At 27.9% G+C, this 12,154-nt stretch overlaps 2 protein-coding genes across 3 annotated transcripts; one reads left to right on the top strand and one right to left on the bottom strand.

The window, feature by feature from the left end:
* Window positions 1-283: 283 nt before the first annotated feature.
* On the bottom strand, window positions 284-9,687 carry Ter94 (transitional endoplasmic reticulum ATPase TER94). Its single transcript, XM_076324913.1, has 13 exons — window positions 9,528-9,687; window positions 7,684-8,043; window positions 6,843-7,035; window positions 6,533-6,767; window positions 6,339-6,472; window positions 5,993-6,241; window positions 5,751-5,915; window positions 5,539-5,661; window positions 5,109-5,321; window positions 4,705-5,013; window positions 4,218-4,379; window positions 1,518-1,672; window positions 284-1,390 (listed from the first exon to the last, which is right to left on the bottom strand). The coding sequence occupies exons 1-13, from the start codon at window positions 9,542-9,544 to the stop codon at window positions 1,300-1,302; spliced, it is 2,406 nt and encodes an 801-aa protein (XP_076181028.1). The 5' UTR covers window positions 9,545-9,687; the 3' UTR covers window positions 284-1,299.
* Window positions 9,688-10,254: 567 nt separating this feature from the next.
* On the top strand, window positions 10,255-12,154 carry LOC143153097 (leptin receptor overlapping transcript-like 1). Of its 2 annotated transcripts, none has more exons than XM_076323927.1 (5): window positions 10,255-10,315; window positions 11,133-11,207; window positions 11,323-11,521; window positions 11,653-11,803; window positions 11,880-12,154. In XM_076323927.1, the coding sequence occupies exons 2-4, from the start codon at window positions 11,167-11,169 to the stop codon at window positions 11,761-11,763; spliced, it is 351 nt and encodes a 116-aa protein (XP_076180042.1). In that variant the 5' UTR covers window positions 10,255-10,315; window positions 11,133-11,166; the 3' UTR covers window positions 11,764-11,803; window positions 11,880-12,154. The 2 variants fall into 2 exon arrangements, with proteins under 2 accessions (XP_076180042.1, XP_076180041.1); XM_076323926.1 differs by lacking the exon at window positions 10,255-10,315 and adding an exon at window positions 10,866-11,038.

Genomic DNA, 12,154 nt, shown 5'->3' with positions numbered 1-12,154 from the left:
CTCTCTTTTTGTCTTCAGCATTTTTGTAAATATTTTTTGAGATATTTTCTTAGGATATTCATAAAAGTGTACAACTGAAAATTTAGATTTTTACAATCAATAATATTGTACTTCGCTATTTTAAGCAAAATTTGTAAGTGTTATATAAATAAATATACAATAAATAATTTTACCTGTTAATATTTTGTTAATCATCGTCTTATAAATGTTACTGATTATAGTGTAATAATGAAGGATAAAATTTTAAATAATGATGTAATTAGTAAATTATGCCAAAAACATATAAATTGTATAACTTTATTGTACACCAATATAATCTTAGCCACTGTATTATCTTCAGTAAAATTCCAATTTTTGTAAAATTGTGAGCAACGCGATCAAAATTAATAATTTTAACGCTTTATTCTAAAATGAAAGGTTTCAAAAGATTCTTTGGTAATTTGTAAGTAAATTTACTACTACAAGCAGACTGCAAATTCACCAATACACATCACCAGTTCCAACAATTTCACTGACATAGCATAAACTCTCACATTACTGTAATCTCAGAGTGTGAACAATAAAATGTAATTATATAATTCAGTGACTACGTAACAAAAGGGTCTTTTTCTAATTAATTTTGAACCAATTTATAACACTATTAAAGAACTAGAATTACACTTTATGTAAATAACTCAAATATACAATTAGATAGAAAAGTTACAAATAATGGACAATTTGTATGACTCTATGCAGCATACATACAACATGAAGTATCTTATTAGGGCAGTTTATGTCTCATCGTCATAGCGGACAATGTCCAATGAAATACCAACGTATTTTCACTGAAACAGTCATTATTTTACTTCCAAATACTATACATATTTTTCACTGCATTCGGTATATATATATATATATATATACACACATACACGTGTAAAGTAAAACTGGAATGTATTTAAATATTAGGTTTGAATAAATTTAAATCGCTTTAAACTATATATAATGCACAATTTCGTATTATTACATTTTTTAATTTTAATAACAGACATTTCTAAACATAAAAATTGTTTTTAATTAAATCTTTATATTTTTACCTTAGCTTACTTAAAATCTGCCCTAATTATATACATAAGATTGTATATACTTACATAGAATATTAACGGCTGAATTAAGTTTGTATATATTTTCGCATTATTAAATTTCTTAGAATTACATTTTTGTAAAATTTGTGTTTGTAAACACAAAGTGTTTTCTATAAAACAGAAACAGGCCCTTTTGTCGTATGCTCACTGTATTGAGGTACAAAGACACGAAGACTTAGCTATAAAGATCATCGTCACCATCATCCTGGAAGGTTTGATCACCTTGCGTTGTATCTTGAGTACCACTCGCTCCGCTTTGCGGAAATCTACGAAAATTTTAAATATAGTTTACGTATTATTTTAAATATTAAAAGAATTACATAGTATAGAAAACTGTTTATCTGTAAAGAATCAACAAACATTCCAAATGTATCAAATGCATATAATTTTTACCTGAAATTGGTTCCAAATCCACGAGACTGCTGAAGCGTCTGTGCAAACATTTCATACTTTCGAATATCATTATCAGATACTGAACGTCGCGCAAATCTCATTGCTTCTTCAAAGTGAGCTCTAGTTATTTCTGGCACAGGATCGTCTTCATCCATCTAGCATTGTACATAAAATTAGTGATTAAATTCTTAATAATTAAATTCTTTTCGATATTGCTTTTGCCAACATGGACCAATATTAATAACTAGCTGAAAATATTTAAATTAATACACATAAGTTAATCATAATATATTAACTAAAAATGCATTTCTGTTTCTGTAAAACGATTTTTATAAAAAATATTTGAAAATGTTGAATATTCGAATCTTTATTTGAATGAGAAAATTATGAATTTTGATTAAAAGGAACTCTTGGTAGATTGGGCCACTAAAAACTTTTCCACACTACTGCAGATACATGGATGCTGCTAGCAAAGAAGCAGCCCTTAAGGTACCCACACATGATAATAATATTGCATCAATAATATAGAGAAGCAGAAATTCACAAAAACAGCTCAATGTTCCCAATTTTTTTTTTGAGTTCGTTGCGAAACACTGGAGACTGAGGTAATATTGTGCAATACTGCCTACCTATAACATCTTAATACAGTGAGTCACAGCCAAAATCATACAGTAGATATCGGAAAATGTTTCATCTCGTAAAAAAGTTTAGGGAAAATTTGGAAAAACAAATGAAATATTTTTTATATATATATATATAAAGAAATGTAAACCTGTATTTTCTGAACGAGACATGTGTAGTAGCCGTGGTTACTTTTGTTAAGCTACTCTACTCATAAATTTTCCAATCATTGATCTAAATGTTGAAACACTCTTTTTTATTAATATCAATATTCGCTATTGCACAATAATATAGATCGTATGTGGATACTCTTATCGAAGCATCACGTGGTGCACAAAATAGATTCGCAACAGACACTTCACTGTCAACTACTGTATCGTATAGATCACGGATGCGAATTCATGCGTTGTCAAGGGGATAATTAGGAACCGATACACTAAGATTTTACCTTATGTTGCTCTCTGTGATATGTAATGATCAACATATGCAAATTATTATACAAATCAAAATATATCGGGCAAAATAATGGATATAGAAGAGCATTATTCAGCATAGAATTCTCTTACGCGCCTGCTTCCCCTTCTAACCGTTTTTCCCCATATAGCATACCTACATATGTTGTCAGAGAAATCGTGCAACGTCAAAGAGGGAGCTATGACGAGCTAGCGTTTCCGTTGTTAAGGAAGCTTACAGACTTTACGCGCAACATATGTATTAGTATCGCGTTTAGACGAGCCATCGATCATTCATAAACATATTGGTTATTCCAGGTCAACTCGTTCAATTTCGTACCTGGGTGTCAGGGATCTTTATGATATTAGTATTGACACACTTTAGTAACATGTGTCACTGATACCCGTCGTGTGTGACATCTGAGGCTCCTTGACGGTGGGGATGCTAATCTGTCGTAATCGCCATTTTCACATCGTGCAGTATCCCTGACAATGCAGACGGGAGTTGGAAACCCCCAGAGGACTCATGGCTTGGACAGCGCTGATATAAAAACTTTTTTATAACATGATAACTTAGGGGCTACAATAATGTGTGCTGTTCAAATTGTTGGTTTTGATTGAAAATATTTGATGCAGCATAAAATAAGATCTTGATTTTTCGGTTTCCAATTATTCACTTTACAATTTGCAGCCTGCAGCAATCGATTATGAACAATCTTCTACTCATCTATTGTGCACACCACTCATGCTTTAAACTGTACTACTAGAGATACACGTCCATGGCACGCTAGAAGCACCTCTTTTTGCGCATTATGTACACTTAGAAAAGAGTCCGGTAATTATTTCGATTAGGGGCACCTCACTGATTTCAAAGATTTTTACATATGTTATAAAAATCCACATTTTTAACTATTTTTTTGTATAAATATAACTCCCACCCAGCTCTAGTTTCTGATATCTAAGCAAAATTCCTTTGCTACCGCTACAATGAATCATATGTCTACATACATGTGCATGCTGTGTTACAGCATTATTATGTGTTCATCATTTATCAGTATACTTATAGAAACAAAAAATAAATCGACGCCAATTGAAGAGTGACGCATACGCTGCCATAGATGAATATATGCATATGCATATATGTATGTACAATTTAATGCAATGGTAGCAAAGAAAGTTTGTTAATATTTCGAAAAAATTATTTACAATCTTATCTTCTATAAGATATTTTAAAACCATCAAAATCGGTAAGGTGTTCTTTTAATCTAAATATTATAATTACCAAAAACTTTATCTCTTAACCTGGTTCCTAAATGAAAGTGAATGAAAAATTGTAATCTAAGTTAAAAGTAAATATATAGACAAATCATTTAGAATAATTTTTCAAATAATTAATATTAAATATATTTCTGTGTTTAAATATAATTTAGTATATACAATTATAATGACAAACTATTTAAATTAACAAATGTTTTTTTCAATAATTATAATTTTGACTTTTCGAATTGCATCGTTTCTATACTTCCTGAATACTACAATTCCTGAACTCCTTGTGTATTCTAAATGTTACTCTTCATTGTATTTTAAAATAAATACTGAAAAATTAAAATAATGTGTGTATACTCACATCCATAGATGCAGATGGGTTGTTGATACGTTCTTTTTCTCTTCGAATTTCAGTTTCAATGCATTGCCTTATGGCAAGTTTACAGGCACGCTGACAAATTTCTGTTATATCAGCACCCGAGAAGCCATGTGTCACTTTAGCTATATAGCTTAAATCTACGTCCTATAATGTGAATATTAACTAGTTAAAATAACATATAAGAAAAGTAATAATAACTCAATAATTTTTCAATAAAAATCTGTAATCAATTTAGTATGTTCTATCCGACTAAGCTAACAAAAATTGAGTTTTATTTTTAAACAATTGTGTCACTTTGAAACGATACTTTTATTTAGTAATTTCTTTATACGAAATTTGAATATTCCCCCTCTATTGAAATTCGTTAGGACCCATATATTCATCATATTCAATTCATTACTATACTTTTAAAGGTAATCAATAAAAATGGATCATTCTGTATAGAAAAACGATAATTAATTTTCTTTACCTTAGCTACAGGTGATTTTCGAAGATTAGCTCTGAAAATTGCTTCGCGAGATTTCTCATCTGGTAATGGTATATAAATTAACTGATCTAATCTACCGGGTCGTAGAATAGCAGGATCGATAATATCAGGGCGATTTGTAGCTCCAATGATAAATACGTTCTTTTTCGCTCCCATTCCATCCATTTCTGTTAAAATTTGATTTATCACACGGTCGGCTGCTCCACCAGCATCTCCTACTGTACCTCCTCGAGATTTTGCAATCGAATCGAGTTCATCAAAGAATAATACGCAAGGAGCTGCTGACCGTGCCTAAAATATAACAAAAAGTTTATAACACATATCTTCATATAACAAAGTACATTAAATATTTGTTTTATTATTGTACATTTAAACTATGTACTTACTTTATCAAAAACATCTCTGACATTAGCTTCAGATTCACCAAACCACATTGTTAACAATTCTGGACCCTTGACAGAAATGAAGTTTGCTTGGCATTCATTAGCTATTGCTTTAGCTAATAATGTCTTACCGCAACCAGGAGGTCCATAGAATAATACGCCTCTTGATGGTTGCATACCAAACTTCAAGAATTTCTCAGGATGTTCAACTGGATACTACATAATAAAGAAAGAAATGGATTATTAAAATCTTACATGTCTACTTACATAGAAATTTCAATCGATATTAACATGTTTATATTGAGGTGACTCTAGTAATTAACTCAATAATAGCAGGAAAAAGTTGAATACAAATCAATACGGAATAAAGTTTTTAATATGACCCATATTTATGTTTTTCAACTTGAACTTGTTAATCAAACAATTTTCTTACCTGTACCAACTCCTGCAGCTCCATTTTAACGTTTTGCAAACCTCCAATATCATCCCATGTAACTGTTGGAACCTCTACAATGGTTTCGCGTAGAGCACTTGGACTACTCTTACTCATTGCATACTAAATAATAAATACAATTTATTAACACAAATACAATATATTTGCAAAGAATAATATTTCTTGTTCAATGAACTTAAATTAATACTAACCTTGAAGTTATCCATAGTAACAGCAAGAGATGATAAAACTTCAGCATCTATGTGATCATCTTCTAAATCAATGAGATCCATTTTTTCACGAATTTGTTGTAAAGCTGCTTCAGAACACAGTGAAGCCAAATCGGCTCCAACATGGCCATGTGTTTCTTGTGCAATCTAAAAGATTATATTAATACATTGTATAGTATTGAAACTATCACTTTAATAACTTTAGAAGTAATATTTGTATAAACCTCTTCTAATTCAACATCATCTGCAAGCTTCATGTTTTTCGTATGAATTCTTAAAATCTCTAGACGACCAGTAGCATCAGGTATTCCAATATCAATTTCTTTGTCAAAACGACCGAAGCGACGCAATGCTGCATCAATACTATTGGGTCGATTAGTAGCAGCCATGACAATAACATGAGAACTTTGTTTCATACCATCCATTAAAGTTAGTAGTTGAGACACTATGCGTCTCTCTACCTCTCCATGTGTCTAAATTAAAAATATAATATTGATTATATACAATATATATAATAGTAATTATAATAACAAGTATAATATAATTGTAAAGTATATGTTATAATCAAACCTTTTCTCTTTTTGGAGCAATAGCATCAAGTTCGTCAATAAAAATTATAGCTGGTGAGTTTTTCTCAGCTTCTTCAAATGCTTTTCTTAAATTACTTTCCGATTCTCCAGCAAGTTTACTCATTATCTCAGGACCTTTTAATGATATAATGAGTAACATTTGAAATCAAAATATTGTTTATCAAATTAACATACCATTAATAAGAAAGAAAAATGCTCCTGTTTCATTTGCTACAGCACGAGCAATGAGTGTTTTTCCTGTCCCAGGTGGACCATATAAGAGAATACCACGTGGTGGTTTTACTCCAATAGCTTTAAACAAAGATGGGTGTCGTAATGGTAATTCTACCATTTCCTTAATCTGAGCTAACTGTTTGCGAACACCACCAATATCATCATATCCCACTGCATTTAATGCTTCCTCTTCTTCCTATAATGTTTTTTATATACTTAAATTATAATACACAAAGTATATTAGTTGTTAGAGAAGTATGTTTTTACGGACCTCTCTTTTAATAGGGTCACCTTCACAATGAATAACTGTAGCAGGAGCTACAATACAAAATGGCCCAGGATCTGTTTCAACTACTTTAAATTCTACAGCACGCATACCACCACGTACAATAAAATTGTCATCTTTATGAACAGGACGATATGCTTCCATAAAGTATGGTTTTAAATATACTTCAAACATGTTTCTACAACAAAAGACAAATTGCTTTATAAGCGCCTTACATAAACATAAATTTTACTAAACTGCATTGAAGCAATTTAAAACTTTATTCTAGAAAAATAATAATATGTGTAATAAATTACTATTTACCATTTTATATTCATGTTTTAATATGTTGATTGTCAAACTAATTTCATTTCCTTACGTTTTATACTAATTTATGCTTTTAACTCAATACATTTATTTTAATCAATGTGAACAAAAGTTCATACGTTCAGATATCTATTAAATTTCTACATAGTACTATTCATATTTGAATGTCATATCTTAAGAAATCATAGTAACAATCAATGTCATACATATATGCATAACATAGCAATCAACATATTAAAAAATATTACAGATATTTATACAATAAAAATTAACACAAAAACAACTGAAATGTATTATACTGTTCTACAAATAAAATATCTAAGTAAAAAAAAGTATCCAATGTTAGTTATTTTAATCTACTTTGTGTTGATTGTATAGAGTATGAAGTAATCAAATATAATAATGATGTTAAAATAATAAATGACTAATAAAAATAATTAATAAATTGTTATTAAATGACTAATAATAAATAATGTAAAGTGTAACTGAAACTGTAAAAAATAAGAAAATGGTAATTTACCCTGTAAGACCAGTTATTGTATCATCCATTGGTAGTACATGAATGCGTTTTCCATATTTAACTTCTAGACATGCTTGTACGGAAACAACATCACTTAAACATACACGTAAATTATTTCTTATAACACGGTTCATACGAATTTTTTCATCAGGACAAGTATCATCAGAAAGAACAATGCACACTGTTTCTTTGTGTCTTTTTCCTTTTAACAATACTGTATCACCTCGGAAAAGTTGCAACTCATCCATTTTTGTTTGGGAAAGAGCCACAACAGAATTATCATCTGCAATTGCTTCTTCAACCAATAATCTATTTGGCTTATCCTTCTTTCGAAGGATTGCTGTTGCCAAATCTTCACCACTACAACAATAAGATATTCAACAATATTAAACAAAATAACAATAGTAACAAAATACTTATATTCATATAAAATGTATAACTATAAAAAGTATATAATGTTTTATATTATTATAACATCTCAACACTTGTCACTATATCTGACACAAACTATACGTAATACATTCGATGCTAGTCATTCATTTTCTGTAAGCATAGAATTAAATAATTTATTCAATTGCTTTTATCTCTAAGTTTTACCTTGTACTAGTAACATTTTCCAATACATATATATATATATATATATATATATATAAAGAAATAAAAATAATTTGCAAGATAATTTTATAATGATGACTAATAGTCAATTAATCAGTTTTTAAATAAAAAAACCTACAGTAGTAATTTTATTTTTTTTAAATAATTTATTTATCTTCTTATTGTTACTATCACTATCATCATTCTTGTAATTATTACTTTTTCAAAGTCTAAATCTTAATGTTTTTTTAAATTTTTAAGAATAATAAATTTCATTTATCTAAGTTGTCCCATTAATTCTATTATATTAAAAATATTTTATCATCCAATAGGAATTATTAGTATATCTCTATATTTTTAATGGAAAAGAAAAAAATTACCATAGTGTTAAAGGATTAATACTATTTGTATACTTCATATCAATATAGTTTTTGCATAAAAAAGCTTAATTTTATGAATTAAGCTCGCAAATGTCTGAAATTAATTTCCTTTAAAAGAAAATTCTTTCTGTACATAATCAACGTTACAATAAAATAATATTCTTATATTATATTTTTATAATTAAATATTAATAAATCTAATACTTATACAAATAAGAACATTGTTGTTACATTGTTTACTTTACTTTTATTATTAAAACAAGATATGTTTTAAATAAGGACTTATGATACCTACATAAAATAATAATTGTATTAATTATTCAATTATGTAAGTAAGATGTTATTCATAATATTAAAACAACGGCAATTCAAATTACTGAAATTAATCTTTTAAAAGCAATCATAACGTAATAAAGTATAAACATTTAAGAATTTAAAAAATAATTTTAAATGCTCAAATGTTATCATTTTTAGTTTTGTTACAAATTGTTTACAATATTTGCAATTAGTAAAGTGGACAAAGCATAGCATTAATTTGCTACTAGGATTCCTTTGTCACGTTCAACATAGTATTCGGCCATGATCAGTCGGCTTGCAAAAATGATTAGCGCGATTCATGTTATTACGAACTGTAGGTATGATAAACATCAGTCTATAAGGAAGAACTACTTTTTATAGAATAAAATTCTATTAATGTTATTTATTTTTCTTATGAATCTAAGAAAAGACGCGTTCCGTCGACATGATGACATCGTAAAATTGGAAGCCAGCATGGATGCATTTTATTTGCATACTTCGCTTTTGCACTTTGAAGTAGTAGAATGAAAATTATGAGAAGTATTAATCGTACTCTTTTCTAGATTTTCTTACCTTTTTTGCTCACTCATTATTTACTTCACTTCAACGCAAAAGAAAATGTACACGCAATGACCACAATCCAGTATCACACCACGAACAAGTCAGCGACACTTACAGTCGATCCAATGAACATCCCTCATTTAAACTTTCATGGCTTGCATTGGACTCCCCATCGCCGAATCAAAGTCTTAAGGCAAATTTACAATAAATTTATAAATTTTAATTTTCAATTTTCAAAAAACCTATTGGTTAAATTGTCGTATAGATGATTATTAATAGATTTACATTATAAATACTTAGATCATACAATAGATCTTTTTTACTCTAAAAGATTTTGAATAGAACTACAATTTAATTCTTATATTCTTATATATTTTAAACATATAAAATAATAAATATCTAAATATACGTTAGTTTTAGATTATTATTGTTAAATTAACTTTTAACCATTTCATCAATTAAAGGATTCAGTAACATTTTGTACTTTACTATACTATATAGATAGTATATCTATATTTGAGTATTTTCACGTATGATTATGGTATCCTCAAAATTTTAAATAATATTAAACATTTATTAACTTCAAAATATTTTCAAGTATTACATACAATGTAATATTTGTAACAAATGTACATATATAATCTGTTTTTAAATTTATGCTATATCCATTAGATAACTTAGCAGCCGTTTTTAGTTTCGGAAGTGTGTGAGGCTTTAACAGCTTACGTCACAAACGTTTTTTAAAGTGTAAATTCGATATTCGTACTTGTCAAATCGGTCTATGATGGCTGGGATTAAAGGTTATTGGTCATATGTTAGATCACCTACATACGTAATTCCAGATTTCGTAGAATCAAAAAAAATGATATTACCAAGAAAAGCTTGATAAAAAGTCGTATTAAAAATTATATATCAAAACATAACCTTAGTACTGTTTTTGTCATTGATGAAAAATTTCTGTATATAAAAGCGAATGTTTACTAAGTTATTTTAAATATATAATATTCTTATTTAATAGAATTACTATAATTTTTTCATTTACTTTACTATATTCATTTTCTGATTTAGTATTACTTTAAGAAATTATGTATATTCAAATGCTTTATTGACTAAGCATCTATTTTTTCATGTCAATCCTTTATCTGTACAATTTCTATAAAATAATTGCAACTGATATATAAATTTTTTAAATTTGCAAAAAAAATACTACATCACATACAAAATATGCATGCATAAAATGTTCTTTATAAAAAATTTTGATTTAAATTATTATATGTACTTACATTCATGTCTTACAGAAATTACAATTAAACTATACCTAATATTTAAAAAAATTATAATCTATTCTTTCTAAAGCATTGTAGGTAAAAGAAATTTATGAAGTTTGTGCAAGTTGAAAATGGGATTATCATAAAATTTTATGTAATATGGTTGTATATAATTTAACATTGACACATTTACAATTTACATAAATTATTTTCATTTTTATTTCATGCGATTAATGGCCTTTGGTAATAAACAGCGTAAGTGCTGTAAAATATTATATTATTGATAAATTATATACATATATGTATATATATTAATACTTATAAATTATAGCGAAAAACCCTTTTATAGATTAGTACTTTTGGCATTCACTGGGTCTATTGGTATGACATTTGTTATACTTGGTTGTGCATTACCAGCATACAAGTAAGTACTGCTGCTTATCTATATTATATTTTTATTGATACATTTAATACGGTGACATATACATTGTATTGTAAAAAAAATATAAATTAACATTCATAATATATATTACCTCTAGAGTATGGTGGCCATTTTTTGTTGTATTATTCCATCTATTGGCACCAATTCCAACTATAATTGCACGTCGCTACACAAATAATTATGATAATAATCCGAATCCATGTTTGGAATTGGCTATATTTATTACAATGGGGTTTATTGTATCATCTTTTGCTCTTCCTATTGTATTAGCACGATCTCCAGCGTCTGATCCAGTGGTACATCTAAATTATACATATTTTTCTATTCAGCCATTATATTATATTATACTTTTTTTTTTTAATTTAATACCATAAAATTGTAAATATAGAATACAAAAGGATTTCTTAGTAAAAATAAATATTTCCAGATACAATGGGGTGCTTGCTACTTGACTTTAGCAGGTAATGTTATTGTGTATTTAACTCTACTTGGATCTTTTTTAAACTTGGAGGATGAGATTGATTACTGTACGTGTTGAAATGTTGTACTTCATTGTATTCATTTATTAATTTTACACGGTAATTGTTCCAACTTTATTTTTCATTTCATTCAATTTCTTTTTTATTTTTGTATATACTATTTGAAACCTTTCAGGTTTTTTTACAAGACAAAAGGAAGAATGTAAATCATATACTGCAATGACTGACAGTTATCCATTAATTCTAAGACGTCATAAAATTGATAGTATACTATTTATGCAATATAAATATTACTATAAGCTGTCTATGTTATAGTCAATATTAATACTATCATGCAATGATTAAAATTAAAATTTTTAAGAGCATAGATTTTCTTACAAATTTTTTTGAATAAAAAAAAATAATTAGAAGCACAAATATAGTGAAACAAAATTTGACATACAACCTTTT

The sequence above is a fragment of the Ptiloglossa arizonensis genome, chromosome 12 (assembly GCF_051014685.1).
Source record: "Ptiloglossa arizonensis isolate GNS036 chromosome 12, iyPtiAriz1_principal, whole genome shotgun sequence".
In the NCBI taxonomy this organism is placed as follows: domain Eukaryota; kingdom Metazoa; phylum Arthropoda; class Insecta; order Hymenoptera; family Colletidae; genus Ptiloglossa; species Ptiloglossa arizonensis.
The sequence above is the reverse complement of the archived record's forward strand: the minus strand, read 5'-3'. Positions and strand labels throughout refer to the sequence as shown.

Coding starts and splice junctions, on each gene's coding strand:
- Ter94 (XM_076324913.1), bottom strand. Junction 1,673..4,217: donor ACCCATCTGCATCTATGGAT/GTGAGTATACAC, acceptor GTACAATGCTAG/ATGGATGAAGACGATCCTGT. Junction 1,391..1,517: donor GGATTTGGAACCAATTTCAG/GTAAAAATTATA, acceptor AAATTTTCGTAG/ATTTCCGCAAAGCGGAGCGA.
- LOC143153097 (XM_076323927.1), top strand. CDS start 11,167: ATGACATTTGTTATACTTGGTTGTGCATTACCAGCATACAA. Junction 11,208..11,322: donor TGTGCATTACCAGCATACAA/GTAAGTACTGCT, acceptor TATTACCTCTAG/AGTATGGTGGCCATTTTTTG. Junction 11,522..11,652: donor CTCCAGCGTCTGATCCAGTG/GTACATCTAAAT, acceptor AAATATTTCCAG/ATACAATGGGGTGCTTGCTA.